This window comes from Macrobrachium rosenbergii, chromosome 22, assembly GCF_040412425.1.
Source record: "Macrobrachium rosenbergii isolate ZJJX-2024 chromosome 22, ASM4041242v1, whole genome shotgun sequence".
Classification (NCBI taxonomy): Eukaryota; Metazoa; Arthropoda; class Malacostraca; order Decapoda; family Palaemonidae; genus Macrobrachium; species Macrobrachium rosenbergii.
The window spans coordinates 17,224,212-17,244,211 of NC_089762.1; the positions used below are offsets into that span (position 1 = coordinate 17,224,212).

The following is a 20,000-nucleotide window of genomic DNA, read 5'->3' on the forward strand; positions in this document are numbered from 1 at the left end:
CAGCAATACAATTCAAGGAGTACCTCGTTACCACTGATTCACCATCAAATAACTGAAGACATATTCAAAAAGCAGTGAAAAGTAATATGTATTTACTACAACAAAAGAAGTAACAGTGCATTACAAATATTTCACGGTTACAGAAAAGTTTTAAAATCGAACCTTTTGTAAATGGTTTTCATGACAATTATCGACTGCAGGTGAAGCCAAGCCCCTCAAAATCAAGTCAAAATACGGGGGAAAGTGACAGGAGTCCTTCACAATGAGTAACCCGCTCATAAAACATTATTAATCCTTTGCCTCATCATACTCGGGGGCTCTGTAGGAGTCACGTTTTACATTGATGGGCTGTTATTATAGGGCAAGTAATTGCCCTCGACATCCTCACGACGGCACATTACGTAACCCTTCACACCAGACTAATTGGTTCTGTATTATTAATTACATTTTCCACTCTGAAGATTTCGTGCTACTGTGCGTGATGATATTATCTGTTCCCCTGTTTAGCCATGAAGAACTCTTTTTATTGGCGCGTCGCATGATGAATGGCGGAACTCGGATCTGTTTACAATCGTATCCTCAGCACGACTTAAATGACTACCATTGTGTTTAACTAATTACAAAATAGATTAGAGAAGAAGAATATAACCAAGCTATTTTTTCTTAGGCAGTATGAAAAGAAAATACGTCATCAAAATTGTGCCTATTCCGCAGAAATCTAATAAAAAAAATAGTCTTTCATTTTTTCCATTTTTATTTGAGGTGTCTAACTCACGAATTCTTTCGTATGAAAAGAAATAAATGGTAATTTAATAACGATCTGACCTTGCAAAAATATAATTCTTTCAAGGTTACAAAGCACCTGAAGTAGGAGCACACACCAAACAAGTAAAGTATTAACTTTCCCTTAACCTAATTAATTCATTGCACAAGGATCCCATACCTGTCAAAGGTATGACGAATTTATTTCAGGGAAGGGCTTCCTGCTAAGTTGACCTATCACGTCACAGGTTCACTCTTAATCTGAGGCTTCTCATTTCACTCAATTTATATTCTGTACATTTTTTTCCCATCCCTCAACTATCGGCTCCCGTTTCCTTTTCCCTCATTCGCGTCGTCTTCATTATTTTTACCGTTTACTGTCAAAAGTATATTTCTCTTTCAAGCATCCTTTCCTATCCCTCCATCAACGATTCTTCTGTCTTTATGACTACTTTCCATTATTCTTCTTCTCCTCCTTCACTTATTACCCACTCCTCTTTTATCTTCACTTTTCTCCTCCCCGTCCTCGACTTCATCTTCCATTAGTCCGTCATTCCTTCATCCTTTCTCCTAACGAAGTGTCTATCCTCCAACCATTGTCATCTTGGAAACGCTTTCATTACTTATTCTTCGCCTTCCGTAGCCACGCCCTTTCCATTATGAAGCCCAAGACCTGATACGGAAACAAAACAGAAGAGAGGAAGAAAGTCTCAGGGGGTTTGAGGGCAGGGAGGGAAGTTACAAGGAATGGTAGACGTTCAATCTACCGGTGGGACGTGATGCTACGCAAGGTGAAATCTATCTTTATTTTCCACCATTTTACCGCAGCACAAGTTCTGAGTAGAGCTCAAAGGTCTAGAAGAAGAAGAAGAAGAAGAAGAAGAAGAAGAAGAAGGAGAGAGAGAGAGAGAGAGAGAGAGAGAGAGAGAGAGAGAGAGAGAGAGAGAGAGAGAGAGAGAGATTAAATGAAAATCCTAATTCTTATTTCAGAGGGCTTTTGTACAATAGAACAAATCCAATGCCGTTCTAGTGCTTTTCCTGCAATCATGCCGCTTCTCACACTGTCAATATTTATTCAAGAAAAACTTATGATTGCATATAATTACCTATACAAAGTTTCCCACTAGAGCTATAATGAAAAAACTGCAAAATTCTGTTCTACCACTTTGGAAGAAACTGATTTTTGAGAATCAATAGACCTTCACTTCACCGTACAAAAAACATTAAAATGAATGGGACAACCACAAAGACCTTACAACTGCTACTTTAATGTCGTTTGCATTGCTAAGAGTGAATGCTGTGGCAAATGTAGTTCCCACTAAGATGAAAAATACCCTTCTGATAAAGGAAAATTGAAAATCTGAGGTCACAAGATGATGATGATAAAGATGCTTACTCACTCTCTCTCATCAAAAGAGGGGAACGCAAACATCCCACTATATAAAACGCAAGGCAACGCAAATATTCTACTATACATAAAACGCAGTGTATCCGCATCGTATTGTCTGTGCGTAACGACACGAGTCTAAAGGTAAAGAACTGCTCACTTATACTTTCCGCCGTCTATCACCACTACACACCACGTCAAGTCTCTAGGGTCGGGACTTGTTGTCTCGACCCTCTCTCATATTACCGTCATTGTTTACCGAATAGCTTTATTAGCTCTAAAATAAGCCTTTTACCAAGATTAACAGTGAGGTGGAAACAATCTAACAGTCAAAAATTCACCAGGTCATTCCATTCATCTCGTTATTGTGACTACTTTATAATACAAATTTAATTAGCCAGTGAAACAGCAACCAAATTCAACAAAATAGAAAGATTGGATGATTTACTGTTTTTAAACTCCATGAATTATGTATGTATATTCCCATACACTTAATGTAAATTATCTTATTCAAAAATGTTTTGAAGCACATTTATTGACGTTTACTCAAGTTTGTATGTATGTATTTATTAGAAAATACTTTAAAGGCACAAATAATAAAAAATTCACGCAAAATAGGGTTAATTTTATTAAGAGGTATAGTAATTTTAATGCATAAGCGCAAGATGCGTGTGGATGCTTAACATAAATATACATTCATACATATTTAATATATATGTATATACACATATATATACCCACACACACGAGCTTGATGGCGCGCACTAAGCTGCGCTGGAACCCGGCGCTGTCCGTCATGTCTCCCCTACCCTCCCGATCCCCTACCTACCCAGCCCCCATCCGGGGCAGACAAAACAGTTTTGCAGGAGGAGGGTGGGTGTGTTATGTTTCCCCTACCCTCCCGGTCCCCTACCTACCCCACCTCGACCCGGAGTGGATAAACAGGTTTGCAGGAGGGTGGATGTGTCATGTCTCCACAGCCCTCCCGATCCCCTGCCTACCCCGGCCCCAACCGGGGCGAACAAACATGAAATATCCACTCAGATTATATTGTTATATTTATATACTCGTGTATATATATGTGTGTGTGTGTGTGTGTGTGTGTGTGTGTGTGTGTGTGTGTGTAAGAAATAATAAGATAAGTCTTTAGTAAGATTACAAACTTACAGTGCTATCTTCAAGAGTGCAGACTTTTGGCGCATCTCGGGAAATCTCGCTTTCAAAAGAATTTCTGTGGATGCCCTCGCCTTGAACATAAATGTCTTCAATCTAAGTGAGTTTTATGGCCGAATCTCCGTTACGTTTCCTTTTCTAGTTTCAATGACTAGTTTATTTGTTTATTGTAAGACTCTTCAGTAGTATAAGGATTTTCTTTGTTTTTTACAGAAATGTAATTTCTGTTTGGGAGAAGAGCAAATTTTAGTAGTATATACTAACAATACCTATCTATTTATATGTATATGTAATTACACATACACATATATATATAATACATATGTGTGTGTGATTGAATGTGTGTGGATGTTTGAGTGTGCATCTGTGTACATTAGCATAGGTCGTACCAATGATACCTAAAGGATATTTTTTAATACCGGGTGTTTCAAAATTAGAGCCCACCCCACCCCCCCTCCACAGAACAAATGGAAAGTTATGAAGTTTTCTGATATAGCCTATCTCCAAGTACATTATTTCAAGTTTCTATTAAGCTATTTTTCATTTTACATTTCTTGTATTTTCAGACTGAGTAACAGCGTTAGATACAGCCATGGCTAACAACTCGGAGGAAATCAGATGGATTGACCGAATCCAGGCTATAACCTTCAGACAGGCCAGGGATGCTGGCGCGTCCTTCATTTCAAGTTCCTGGATAGCTAAATACATTAAAAGAGATGACTCCTTTGTTAAAAGAAACTGGAACAAAAATCCATATGACTGTCATCGCAAAAAGAGTGAGAATCTTGGAAGGCCTGAAGTCCTTTCTCAGAAGTCAAAAGACATCATAGCTGAGGCAGTGGGTAGACCAAGAGAGTCTTTCCGTAAATTGGCGCTTGAACTAGAAATAAAAAGGGGAAAGAAGAGAAGTTATAGTGCTGTATATCATGAGCTGAAAAAAATCTGGTATCAAGCCATTTCATGTTATCAGCAAGCCCAACATCACTCAGCAACAAAGAGAACGTGCATGGTTATGTGGTTCATTTCTTAAAGATTGGGATGAGGCTGACTTTCTCCATGTTACTGCATCAGATGAATTCTTCATTTACACAGTCAGGAAGCCAAATCATAAAAATGACATCATTTGGGCTGCAAAGTTGGATGATATCAGCAATGACGTGCACTATCGCCAAGTTGTAAAATTTCCTGAATGTTTGGGAATTTTTCTCTGTTTCACAGCCATACGGTTAGTGTGGATCATCAAAGAAAAGGACAGTCATGGAATGGCAAATACTTCAGAGAAACTGTTCTTACTGGTGGAGTATTTCCTTTCCTCAAAGATCCTGAAAATGTGTTATCTGTTGAAGAAGTCACATTTTTGCAAGATAAGGCACCATGTTTCAAGGCTCTTCAGACATAGGAGCTGCTTCGAAACAGTGGTATTGATTTCTTCTCGTCTAGTGAATTTCCAGGTAGCTCCCCTGACCTTAATGTGTATGAAAACATTGGTAGTATCTTAAAGGATCGTGTTGAAGCACGCACAGTAAACTATGATGGACAGTGAACTATGATGGTATACCAAGCCTCCACGACCTGTGAAGAGAGGTGACCGAAGTGCTCAGGGAAATGGAGTTTAAGTCCCAGCTTTTTTGCGATTTGCTGAAATCATACCCCTCAAGAATGCAGGCTGTGGTACAGGCAGATGGAGGCCACACAAAATATTAAATACTCAGAGAGAAACTTAAATAAATACCTGTTCTGAATTACTTTTGTTTTAGTCCATATCAATTTTAGTTTATGCTGTAGAGGGGGCCCTCTAATTTCGAAACACCCTGATAGCGCTTTTGTCGATTATTCCGCAATTATTATTATATCTTCAACTTGTGTACTCTAACGGGATTCTGTCTCCCTTTTTATTTTATACAGTCTTCCAATTCCATTATTCAATACTAGGAGCATCTGAATGATAACATTCCGATTAATGATCTCAGTTACATAACGGGTCATTTGAATTTTATGCAGATCGTTGAAGTGTTCAATGACAGTCTTTTCCCTAATTTTAAAACCTGAGCATCACATGCGTTAAAGATGGAACAACCCCTGGAAACATTATTTCTGTGCAGGAAAATGACAATTCAGCGATATTCTAAACTATTAATACGCTGTTACTCCTCATGCATGTTTGTAGTATTTTACCACACTTATATACCATACCACATACTCGTAGAGACACTTGAGAACTTCACGTATGATGTTCCCCCGGTAAAAAGAAAATACTTTCTTCATAATTCCTTAAAATGCAGCTATACATCTAAATTCATAGCGATCATATAATTTTGAAAAGATGGAATAGGGAAAACAGACTTACTTTGATGTAGCGTATTTTTACGTAGTGCAGCACATCTGAAAAACACAACAAAAAATTTAGGTACGATTCATTACGAATATTTCAATTAAATAAATCAAAATACACTACAAAATTTAGATGTGCGAAAAATGACGAGAGAGAGAGAGAGAGAGAGAGAGAGAGAGAGAGAGAGAGAGAGAGAGAGAGAGAGAGAGAGAGAGAGACGTATATAAATCATCAATAACAACAAAATCAATAATCACTAAAGCAGATAAAATTCTTCGTAATAATTCTAATTCATGATATTTATGTCAACTGAACAGAAAATGCAAGCTGTTCACGCTCTGCTGATGATCAGAAAAAGTTAATATTTGAAGACAGGAACTCCAAATTATCATTTAAATACTGATCACTGCTTTGTTTTCCTAAGATTGTTTCCAAAGAACAACCCCTCCTATACCCGTTACCTCTTCCTTCTTTCCATCAAGAATATCTTTACATTTTACATTTTACATCTTATCTCTCTCTCTCTCTCTCTCTCTCTCTCTCTCTCTCTCTCTCTCTCTCTCTCTCTCTGGTCTAGAGTACTGGAGGTTTTTTTACCTCAAACTTCGCCCGAGATGCTTATAATTATAGGCCTGTTACCTCATCCTCTCACGCAGACGCACTTGCTAACACCTGCCGCTTATTGTTTGCTGGAGTTAATGGGAGTTTTAGTAGGGTTGGGTCTTTAACGCCGTTTACTTGAAGCCATTCTTGGGTGCTTCGACTTTTAAAAAGACCTTCTAGTCTGGTGGGCATTAAAACTTTGATTATGAGCTGATCGCTGATCCATGAGGCTTTTATGTGGTTATGTGTGTGAACATAGTTCCATCTCTGTCGCTTCAAAAGATGTACGCTCAAATATTTATCGATTTTGGTATCTAATTCCTTTCCGCGGCTGTTTCCCCATTTATTAACAGGATTCCCTCAGGTTAGAGGCACTTCCACGGGAATTCCCTCTTGAATAGATGGTATATTTTTAGTTGTAAAGCTAAATACATTACACATAATCTCGTAATCACCCATAAATATGATCATACATCATATATTAGGGTATACTGGCATATTATATCTGCAAACACGAACCAATTCTTTTCAACCCCCTGCTGCGTCTCGACATTTTTCAGTTTTCTTGACGATGAGCCTCGTTATCATTCGGCCTACTGGAACGCATTACCGGGAAGTCCAGAATATGAACCGCATACACTCATTTTCAAAAGAGGGAATTTTGATCTCGAATGCGACAAACCCCACGGAAACCCCCAAGGTCTATTACTGTATGCTATTTCGAAGTGCACCGGTATAATAGCGTATGTCTCTTATTAGGTTAAGACAACAGAGAACACTGTAGCACATGTTAAGGTTAATGTTGATATGATGTAGGTAAGATTGCTTTCCGGGGTTTAAGCGGTACATGCATGGCTGCGGAAGATGTTTACATGGTGTATGGGGTGCAGGGGAGGTACTCTTTTTTTTTTTTTATCAACTTATGGGAGAGTGAGCGTAACAACTGATTGGTTCACTTTTATTTCTACACCCACTGTGCTCTTAAGTGAAACGGGTTACCGCAGTAAAAGAAATTATTCTTTTATATATTATATATAGATCTCAGTATACCTACCCTCGAGGCACCGTAGTACCTAATTAAATCACAAAATCACAAGAAGAGTTCAACTATTTGTTCAGGCTTCGACTTTAAACAAAGTTGTTAACTAAGTATTTTATAACTTGCTCGTTTCATTATGACCGCAGCGTACTACCATGAGGTAAATGATTCTACAAAAATCACGAGCAACTGGAGGCACCCACATTCACGATTTTGTTATGAAACACTTGAAATTTGTCATTTATCCACTACACTTTCGTAACACAGTAGCGTCTGCGCAAATATTTGTCAAGTCATACATGATACGATCATGTTCGATAGTTTTCCATTTCACACCTGGCTGCTGCAAGTTTTACTGTTGGTACAGCACTGTCTGTTCACTCTTTGCAACCACAATAGAGTATTAGGTCAGCTGTTTAAAATGTGAATAACAAGAAGGAAAGTAACAATAAAGCTGATTGCTCACTCCATCGTGAAGAGCAGTCAATTTTAGAAAAGGTTTACAGAGGGAAACGTGATATATGATTCACAGAGGTGGCAGAACTCCTGATAATACCGATATGAAATTTATATTGGTAGTACCAATCCTCGCTAGTGTGCTAATTTATCATAAAATTGTCTGAAATTTTATTGGAACAAATAAAAATATCCATCTTGTGTTCATGTTCACTAGTTTTGGGAAATGCTCAGATTACTGTCAATTTCTCTCGCCACTTTGTAACATACATCAATCCTCTTAATGTGAAAGGTGCCGAATCAGTATCTCAGCTGAAAAAACAAAATCTTTTTTATTTCAGTAATCGTGACAATCAGGATAATACATAACTGGCAAACACAACAATTTTTTCTAATGTAAAAGTTCTTCACATTACATATCTATGAATACAAAATTCATGATAGTGTATTGCTAACAATACGGAAAGTAACAAGCATGTTTACTTTTTTTGGGTAAGCGAGGTTATGCTTATCTAACAGGACTCCTTGTTGCAGGTGATATTATGAGTATGTATGTATGTATGTATGTATGTATGTATGTATGTATGTATGTATGTATGTATGTATGTATATCTAGTTTCCACAAAAATTTGTAATGAAGAGGGAGTTTATGTTCATTTTTGTTGCCGTAATTCTACTAACAATCGACAAACAGACAGACCGGCAGGTAAACAAAACTACGGAAGTGAAATCGTTCAAGGAATTTGATTAAAAAAAATTGCAGAGGTGTTCTTCAGTCACACCAGACTGGATGTGAGTGATGTTTTTAAATAACATCCAGATTTCTTATGACACAAGATGTTTTTCATTCATGATCCCTCAAAGTGGGTCACAACACGAATTCCACCGTCCGGTATAATAATAATAATCAATAAATATACACATACTTACACGGTACGCATACACTTTCGAAAGTGATACAATTACTCGAACAAGACTAGAAAGCTAAGATTAATGCACGCACTAATCGCCCTGTTCTTGGCAAAGTTTAATGCACAATAGAGATATAAATAAACACTGACCATTAACCGTTACGGGAGGTTGCCCATATTGCCACTGGTGAGAGAAACGTTCTTGCAAGCAGTGCAAGTGCAAATAATGATTGACTTCTAGCTCAGCTTACTCTGTTAGCATAATTTCTGAACGTGATAAATGGAATACTTATTACTTACAGTTAACAACCGTTCTTTAGCTTTTGCATGAACATTTTCTCTCAATAAGACCAGAACCATGTCCTATAAGGCACCACAGACTTGTCTCGAAATTTGTTGAAATTAAGAGAAAGATGAAAGCGATTACGCTAAGTATAAGCCAATAATAAAAAGCCGATAAAATTTTTGGGTTGAAAGATACAATAAAAATCTTTCCCCAATAATGCTTTCCTTGATCAAAGCTAATGAGACTCTCTTAGAAAATCGCTCGTCCATGCGAATGTAATCTTTTCTTCCTTCGCATTTTATTAGGTATAGTATCCTATAACATCATCCCTGCATTCAGACTACGAGTGACTAGAGTAAAGCCTTGCTGATTGGATCCGTTCACCGGGTTTTTTTCTTCCATGTGAAATAAATTTGTCACGTTCGTCCATATGAGTAGGAATTATTTCTAATTGACTGATATTCTACTAAGTTCAGTATTAAATCAGACCACCAATCGTTGGAAATAATTTTTCAACTCCTGAATAGCATATTGTGAATAAATAAAACCTCCATCAAACTTCATCACCGAACTTCATTAAATGATGGTGATGATGACATCACCGCGAGGATCTGCCACTCTTCAGTCATTTACATAATCTCGGATTGCCGGGAAAACAGACTTTGTTGAAGAACTAGCTCCTGCCTTCTTTTAAAAGCGGTTTTATGATGTTGTTATGTGGGTAACTACAAGAGCTTCATTAAAGATAGCCTTCATGGGTTAAGTCTCCTGCAATAAACGGATAAATATGACGCGAATCACGGCTAGTTTGCTTTCACCCTTACGCACGCTTGTTGAGAGCGTGTGTTTTCACGTAGTATGCATGTTTAAATCGAATTAACAGGGGCGTTATTGCTGACCGCTTGCTACTTAATTAAAGCTTTCTTTCAGTTGCTAGTTCATAATCAAGGCAGTTGCTTGGTAGTGAAATGACTTGAAATGAACTGGTTCACTCTTCTGGAATGTTGTGTCAAGCTATAAACCCGTCAACGCTAATACCGAATCCTCAGTCTTATTCATACTTTTTGGTGGAAGACGAAAGTCCAGCTTTCAAAACGATGAGAGCTCCACTTCAGTCTTGATTTTTTAAGGTCATTAAAAGTAATTTATTATGCATCAGGTGGAGGAGAAAAGTACGTCTCTTAATAGGCGACTCCTTTTTAGGCATCGAGCATCGAAAAACAGTGGTAAACACAGTGAATAAAGCTGGGAAGATTGAAGTTACAAAACTTTACTTCCATGATTTCTAAATAAGGATAAACAGAACTTAAAAACATGGATGTGCTGATGATCATTCGAGTTCGTTAAATGGGGTGACCTGAATCTTAGGATATCTTTTTGTGACTTTCACCAATTATTACTATCTTTATTATGGATTATTTCTCGTAAGCTAAGAACAATTATAATGTAGATTTCTTAGGAAATCGAAGAGCATTTGCAATACTAACATATTTACATATATAATACTGCATATAATTAACTCTACTCACTCTCTCTTAACTCTCTCTCTCTCTATATATATATATATATATATATATATATATATATATATATATATATATATATATATATATATATATATATATATATATATATTTACAAATTTGTACATGAGCATGTACTATGCAACAATAGCCTATCAATGCGTTTCTACATACAAGTACTCGATTGTACGTACTTTTAAATGTTTATGTCAAATTTATATAAAGCAGAGAAATGTGTGCAATACGTGTTTGTATATCTGTTGCTTGTTTGCATTTTTTTTATTTTCCAATTTACTCTATAACATTACCTCCGATCTAGCATGTGTCGAATACCTTTAAATAATCTTCTTCATACTTTTCTACTGAAGTGATGAATGACTGTATGAAACTAGAGACGGACGAGAAGTGGTGCTTTCAACGTGGTATAGCAGTTGATGGAAGAAAGTTAGGTATGCGGCCTGAGCACTAATACTGAAAGGAACGTTTAACCTACTTTCTTTTTGCGGGCGTTTTATCACCCCCAATACCTCAGAGCTGTACTTAATTATCAAACAATTATCAATTCGTTGGCGAGACTTCCCTCAAGTAAAAGGTATGTAGCTTTTCTTTAACGGGATTCCTTGCAAAAATTGCTCAAGATGATTGCCCAACTTCAAACAGTACTTTTGGTTGGAATCCAAGCTCCTTTCAAGTCGTAATACTAGTCTCGTAATTCCGAACTTAGTGAGATATCCTGCCGTCATGAATATAATTCAAGTTTACTGAATCACATGTATTTTCCTATTGTTTTGTATAAATCACATTATGAAAAACACATCACAAACCGGGTTGAATTTAGAAACCTGGCCTCATGTTCCTTTCTTGTGAGTACTGATGTCACTTTTGTACTTATGGTTCAAGTTTAATCCTGTGTTGGGTGCTAGTGGTGCCATTTTATCAAAATGAACAATAATGCGGTTCGTGTTATGATTATAAAAATACTGGCCCTAACGATGCAGGATTTCTTTCATATCCCAATAAGTTATGAATTATACACTATATGAAATTAATAATATATCAATTATCATTAATGTAGTTAGTGTCATTAAATATATAAACACTACTCTTCGTAGTCGCAACTTGTCATTTACAGACTAACTACTAAATTATAGCATGCACATATTCACTGAATTCTAAAAGAAATTTATAATCAAATGCCTATGTAGAAAATAATCTACAGAAAATATTTTAAGGAAAAAATACCAAACATTTTGTAGGTGTAACGTCCTTCATTCATGTGCTGTGTGAGGACTTAAGAATATTGGACGCATGTATCCCTCAACAATAAAAGAACAAAGTTATCGAACAACTGGGAATCTATTTGTTAAAAGTTCCATAGCTGAAGTAAACTTCTATTTGAAACTACTACAAAACGTTCATCTTAACATCCATGTACAAAGATCTCCTGTTTGCAATATATGGCAAGCATTCTTTAAAATAAAGCCTGTTAGTTTTATGATTTCATTGCAAAGAAAAACTCACTTTTTCAAACAGATTTTTTCCAGCATTCACAACAATTCAGTTTTCTGCATGAAGCTACATGATCAGTTATCCAACTTCATATTACTTCAGATATCTAAAATATGAGTCTACACAAGACACCTGTCTCACTTAAATCCTGTTTTTATAGTAATACTTACAGGAATCTCCTCTCACATTTTTTATTCCCTTTTTTTCACGGATGATAAATAATAAATTAAGGAATAAATGGCTTTTTTATGCCTCTTAATTACCATAAAGAACCTTTCTATTTCTTGGGGAAATAAGTTTTAGTGCAGAAGAGGAATTCATTTGAATCTATTTGGAAGGTTAAAAATCTGACCAGTTCTAAAATGTATTCTCTCTCTAAGCTAATTAACCTCTGTTTTTAGACCAGTAAATCCGTGAAACTTGAAGATGTGTTGAACTCTAAAGGGGAGAAAGTAATGAAACTGTATCTCTTACAACACTGATCTTGATTCATGCACTTAAAATCTTATTCAGACTGCAGTTACACATCATTTTTGTTTGTTTGTTTCTTTATTATGACTGATTATGCTAAACACCTCGGCAATTTTCCTAGGCGTTAGGGATTAGCTATATAAACTGAATGTCTGAGCACTGTAAATATACTGTATGAGTGTGCCATGTAATTTAAAACAGTTATAACTTCTGTTTTGTATCCATTACTTCTAATGTTTCCTTGAATGCCTGAAACAATTTTCATGAATTCATATTACAACATTCCCATACGTAAAACTGTTACAAATGTAAGAGTTGTAATATTAAAACAAAGTGATTTTCACCTAATGAATCTTTTTAGAAGTCCCCTTTGAACATTCATCACGTAGCCGCAGAGCATTCCATGTCAACCACAGGCATATTACGCCCTTTTATTACCCCATGTGCTGAGGGATCTGTCACTTAACAGAACTAAGGTTTACTCCAGGCAAGAAATGTCTGGGAGCTCTTAAGGAAAGGTAGAGAACTCCATAACCCATCCAGCCCCTGGGGTCCACCATAAGTACAATAACCAACCATTTAACAGAGGATATAATACGCCCCGTAACCTATTGCAGAGCCATGTAAAGGGGTTTTAATGTTCTTCGGCCTTTCCTCCCGACTCTCATTATCAAGGATTTTATGGCCTACTTAGAGACAAAATGTTTTCCAGGGGGCTCAATTATTTCTCAGGCTCCCCAAATACGCCGCGACTTAACGTCGTGGTTACTGTTGATTGTCAGCCTTTACGGAGTTTTAAGGATAAAGATAAAAATTCAATAAGCGTTCCTTAAGTGAGGAGTTAGTTTCAAAGGATCTCGTGGGAGATGATAACTTTAAAGCCCTCACTTGCGAACTTATAGCATTATGGCCATCTAGTCGCGAAAATCTACCTTGTATAGCGGCAGGGAGCTTCACGACGGACGCCTTTCGAAGAGTCTAGACCACGATATTCCTTGCCCAATCAAGCAACGCTTGTTTCTGTTTGCACTTTAGGTTGCGGGTGGAAGTTGCTCATAATATGGTACAGGTCAAGGGTCACATATTTTCTTCGTTTATAAAGCCAGAACTGTGCATAGCCCAAATCATCTGCTTCAGGAAACAGATGGTGATATGAGATTCCTTTTAACCGTAATCTATTTTTCCTCCTGAAGTATAGGAGCTGCAAAGCTTTTCTATCTCAAATTTGTAACTTTTCGAGTAATATATTTGTGTGACAACGCAATGGGTAAAATCTTTGAAATTTAAAGAGCGCTCATTAAGCAAATCATAAAACCCAGATCCTTCATCCTTGAGAGTATAAATTTACAAGAGAACGACTTTATCAGTTTCAAAACGTGATGAGTGTAATGAGTGCATCTAATAAAAGAATATAAATATTTGAGCTCTTTTTTAACACCAAATAAATTTTATTTCTTCATGATTAACTTTTCATCTTTAAAGACAAGCCAAACTTTACCCTTTGTTTTGAGAGAGAGAGAGAGAGAGAGAGAGAGAGAGAGAGAGAGAGAGAGAGAGAGAGAGAGAGAGAGAGAGGGTGGGGGGGGGAGATGGATGCCTTTAGTTAAAAAATGTCTTTTACTGCAACAAGTCTTATTGAGTGATAGCACAAATTTAAGACCGATATCCTACCCCTTAAAACGTCTCCGCTGTTTAGGTGGAGTCCAGAGGTCCACATTAGACCTCTTATCCCTTTCAAATATATTAATGTATTTTTGACCAACGCCCGTATTGACAAAAAAGCAACAAAACCCTTAATCCACTGTTGTGATCATATGCTGCATAGACAGGAAGAAGAGTCAACCTCACTTTTGTGAATTCTTTCTGAATATATTGATATCTTAGCGAGGTCAAAATTACGAGATTAATATTGGTAACTCTCAAATGATTTGTCCCTCAAAAAAATAAAAGAAAAATTGAGAACAAGAAATATCATCACCATTACGCTGATGCAACCATAATTTATAATAAAACTTACATAAATAAAAGGGGCTTTCCAATAAAAAAATAAAAAAATAATAATAATAATATAATAATAATAATTTTGAACTGACTCTTGACCAGAGTGCACTACACTTCATATAGTATTCGGACTGATATGTTATTAAATTTACACAGGTCACATAAAATCTCCTATTAGAAGGGACTCGTAGCCTTTGAAATAACTTCATTACGCGTAAAATTCTCATACTGGACTGCTCATACGGAAGTTAATTCTAATCATAATACGGCTGTCTATAAATCCTGCGTTGCCTTCTTCGTCGTTCCAAGAGTTCTACTGATTATCTGCAGAAGATCTAAGATTTGATCAGGAAACTCGTAAATTAATTAAATTAGAGCTCTCATTACCTCTCAATATTTCATTATTCAAAAGTATAAGACACAATGTATTTCAAGAATGTGGAGAAAAAAATGGATAACTACGCACGAAAATTACAGACAAAATCATATCAATGCGAGACTGATTACTCGTTTATTTTTTAGGCTTTCAATAGCATTTCCAATGAATTCTAGACATACGATAACTACCAACAAGAATATTCACAAATCGAAAACAAACTGGAAGCAGATGGTAAGCAGAGGAAAATGCACCTGTGTTTTTTCAATAATATCTATTAAGCTGAATGAGAGATGAATCAACGAAAGGAGTGACCATTGAAGTATTATATATAACATCCCACTTACTCCAACAAGCAATTTGCAGTACAGTCCTTCCGGCACTCCCCTCCCCATCATGACAATATAGTTTACTTTAATGAGTGTGTGTCATCTACAACAAGGACAAGGGAATTTTCCCTCGTGGTTTTTTTATCAGAAAGACTCACGCCTTTTTTCCTGATGGAGATTATGTTAACAAGTACAGTACCTTGGACAAAGTTAGAAGAATTTCTTTGGTTTTTTATTTGTTCAAAAATTAAAGATGTTAAAGTTTAAGGCAGTTACAGTCATAGTGCCAATTATTTATTACTCGCATCTTACTGCATTACAGCATGTCACATCCCTGTCGGTTCATTCTCAGTGCTATTTGCTTTTTACTTTTGACAATAGTTTTCTTCACCTAACAACGCTGGAGACTTCGATTTTAGTAACTTCTACACACATCTATTTCATCAACCGCTAAATCGTGAGGCTATAACTTAGTTATCATTGCTGTAATCTATTTTCCAGTATTTGTCTAACTAATGAAAATTCTAATTGAAGTGTATACAAGGTCTTGTGCGCTTAAGTATAGTGATTTTCTTGAAAAATACATAACTAAATTTAGTAACAAACTCAAAACTTAAAGTAAATAAGAATTCTATTAAACAACATGGACCCGTAAGGAAGGAAACGAATGATCATAAACTAGCCAAAATCCTTGACTGCGTCCATGAAAAACTAACAACTCGCCTCAGTGATATTCCAGGTGGATTATGAACCCAATTAGTTCATAATAATCAACTCCATTTTGTCTGAAAATAATCCTAGTTAAGGCATTAAGAAGGAGGTCAGAGCTACTGAAGTCAATTTCAAGTACCTTAATTAGACCCCAACACAAAGGCCCGTTTAACGATATGATCTGGCCGAGGGGAAACAACACTAAGTATAATTGAAGAGAAATTACAATTTATTTTAATCTTTTCCTTTGTCATCCATTGCAAGCAGCACTCCGCAAAACATGGCCTCGGGCGCGTCCTCTGTTACCCCGCAAGCACATATAAGAATGACTCTCTTCAACTCATAGTCGCACCAGAAGATTACAGGTGTTTTGAACGTTCGTGTATATGTTCACTGATGTGAGACAAAAGGAAACCCGTTGCTTAATGTGTGTTGCGGTTTGGAAACCTAGAAATTACCGGATCAAGGGAAGTCCCTGCAAAGCTACAAGGACACACATAGGCCCAATCAATACGGAAAGCAGTACCTCTCGTGTAGGTAATGTCCAAACGAGGAGTGAGGACTTATTGTCAGGAATTTCTCTTGAGAAAAATTTGGGCATTCAATCACATAAGTATATGAAATTATCTAAACATGTTTACCTAACTTACGGTAATTATGTATGTACGTATGTAGGTATGCATATATGTAGTATATATATATACATATATACTTTATATATATATATATATATATATATATATATATATATATATATATATATATATATATATATATATATATATATATATATATATATATATATACTGTACATATGTACACACATTTTTACAAACAATCCGGAAAGCAGTACCTCTCATGCAGGCCATGTGCAAACAAAAAATTTGGGTGATCAATCAAATAAGCATATGAAAGTATCCAAATTTATCCAATTTATGGACATATTTACATACATAATTTATATAATTATATATACATATATATATATATATATATATATATATATATGTATATATATATATATATATATATATATCAAAAATTATATATATATTTATAAATATATATGCAAGACATATTTACAAATAAAAAAAAAGCATATATTCAAAGTATGAGCAGCTTACTGCAATGTCTGTAACTAAGCTTTTAATGGTGACTTATTCCTCAGAAGTCCTGTAAGCATTTGTAAGTTCCAGTGCAAGAAATTGCTCCTAGGAAAAAAAAAAAAATGACAAATGACGTGCATAGCTTGATCTAAGAATAATACTCTTGATGAATTTTCCATGGATTTTAAAAATAATTAATCATTATCAATCGCTACATCTTAATCATAACCGTATTAAATGCTTTGGTGCGTAAAATTATACGTAATATATTCAGAAACCTCAATCTAAGGAAAAATATACGTGGGGATGTTAAATGAAGTTATTAATATTGCAACTATTTATGTAAGAGCCACTGTGAAAGCAGCAGGCCCGAGCTGGACGGCGGCAAATCTAAACGAGGAGTGCATCACCTATAGACTATCGTTGTTACAATAAAATGGATCCGAATTCCATTTCTTATCATTATTACCACCATTACTCCTATCACTGGATTTGTTTTTATTACACCCGGTCCTACCTAAAAATAATCTTATCTAAAGAATTTTGAAATGGGAAGAAACAATTTATTAGATATTTTGTACGATACATGCGATATTTCGACTATTTTCTGCCCCCACTAAATTATAGTCATGAAAGTTCTGATATTCTACATTAACGAGCATTAATTTCATAACTCCTTGAAATCCATCCTTGGCCAACACACGCAAAAACTATGTACCAAGCGAGAGAATACTCGGAAACATACAATTTATAACGATCTTAATAGACTCATTTGTCACAATTTCTGGTGTTTCTGGCTATCTTCCTCAGATCTAGATTAATTTATATAGAGAAACACTATAGCCAATAAAACGGTTTTATTACTCTGTCGTTCCTAACTTCAACTGTCTTAATTTGCAATGTATATCATCAAAGACAAAAATAAATATACCTAATTAGAGGTTATAACAACACAGAAACAAGTGCAATGTCACTATCACCAAGCAATGAAGCATTTAAATATGAAATTTCATAAATAAAAGGTTTCAATCTCAGAATGAAATCAGACCAAACGCAATCCTACTACTACTACTACTACTAATAATAATAATAAATAATAATAATAATAATAATAATAATAATAATAATAATAATAAAAAATAAAAAAAAAAAAAAAAAAAAAAGGAAAACATGTTGCCGCCCTCAAAACATGCCTTGAGAAAACAAATCACTTTTTGGCCAGCCAGCTAGGAAGCAAGGTATCGACAGGTGAACAAAGTCAATTTCAGGATGAAAACACATTTATGGTGGAGTTGCTCAATGCCGACGGGAGCCTCATGCCTTCGGGTATGGCGTACGGCCTTCCGCCTGGGTGTGTGTTTTAATTATCTGCAGGTGAGCTCTACCCTCCATTTGAACCACTTTTCCCTTCAAGCTATGGAGTTTAGATTTAGCGCCGACTTCACGGATATGCCCGGTTCCCTCCAAGTAACCCTAGAGCTCACGCCGAAGGGTAACTTGTTAAAATGTTTTAGTTTTACGAAGAATTGCAAATTCCTCTTTAGGGAATTCGTCCCCTGAGGTAGAACAAAGGGGATGGGTTAATTTCCAGCGCTCGTGCGTTGTTATGGGGCAATTAAAGAAAATAAGTGAAAGTAAGGCAAGGGGCGCGTGCCGAGAAATTAGGTAAATGGAGGCTAATATGCGAAATGCTGGAATCTTAAGTGAAGAATGTGGCAATATTCAAGGATCGCTGGTGATATGACAAGGTCCAAAAATGGTTGCTGGAATCATTCATTTTAAGACACCTGCAAGGCAAATTCTTTCTATGCCCTTAACACCAATCAGCATTAATAATAATAATAATAATAATAATAATAATAATAATAATAATAATAATAATAATAATAATAATCATCTGAACATTACTATCACTCTTCCTCACTGCCGATGGAAGACCAAATTTCAAATACGAATTCTTTATACCGGTGGCGTAGATGCCATTGTCTTAATGGCAGGTGTTAAACAACTTATCTCCTGACCGCTTTGAGAACGATACTAAGAGACGAAATATCTGAATTTTTAATTTCACTAAACAGTGCCATCTGGTCGTAGAATTTAAAGCTGTTTCTTACCTAGTGAAGTCTAAAAACCAGTATGATGCAATTTACAGAACAAGGGAATTATTAAAATAACACTTGAATGACAACGTCATGAAAATGAAACGAACTACTGCATCTGTCAGTAAAGATAGTGGTGTCAATTTCAAAGCTTTCCTTCGTGAGATACAAAAATAAAGAAAAGAACATCAAAGACATTTAGGGAACGCAGACAAACCATAGATTTCTCCTATTTTTTTTTTCTATGCGGTAAACTCATTACCACTTCCCCATAATTCACCAAAAACCACTTTTCTTGTACCTGCTGCGTGGCCTTCTCTCAATCCACTGGCGCAATATTCAACTCATATTTTCACTCCTCCTTTCTGTTAGTTATGCCATACTTCCCTTCAGGATTCCCTCACGACAAGATACATCCCTATTCGCAGACTCTTCCTTTTTAGTACTTTAATGACACATCCAGTGCGACCTCTCTCTATTACCCATGACCTCGGGATCTTCTCAGTTTCTTATACGAAACATCTGGCATTGCAAACGCCTCTTCCATTTCATTAAGGGCACTAATTCCTCACCATTCCATGACGTGTACACAAACAACTCCCACTCCACACTAGTTATCTGTGGTTTCCCCATCCTTTCGAAGTGCTCGTCTTCTTACCATGCCACCATCATAGGTCCACACCTCCCCACTTCTTAATCCCTTCACCCTACCCTTCTACCTCATTCCACAGCACGTGGCAGTGGTTGACCCGTGACCCGGCGTGTGTCTGGGTGGGGATTGCACTGATCCTCGACGCCCACACAAGTGAGTGGAGGTCAAATGAGGTCATCTCTCGCACCCACTTTTTTTTTCCTCTCTCTCTCCAGTGGTGATATGGGATCCAGTCTTTGTGACTTGCGCACTTGTACACCAGCAGAACAACGAT

At 36.3% G+C, this 20,000-nt stretch overlaps 1 protein-coding gene across 3 annotated transcripts in view; it reads right to left on the reverse strand.

Annotated features, from left to right (window-relative positions):
- Positions 1–20,000, reverse strand: part of LOC136850602 (transcription factor hamlet-like) — a 340,200-nt gene that overhangs the window by 153,724 nt on the left and 166,476 nt on the right. For all 3 annotated transcript variants that reach the window (XM_067124283.1, XM_067124282.1, XM_067124284.1), the window contains one exon: positions 5,670–5,704. Coding sequence is in view for 1 of the 3 variants with exons in the window: in XM_067124282.1 (XP_066980383.1) it covers positions 5,670–5,704 (35 nt within the window). In the remaining 2 variants the exon portion in view is untranslated. The remainder of the gene's footprint in view (positions 1–5,669; positions 5,705–20,000) is intronic.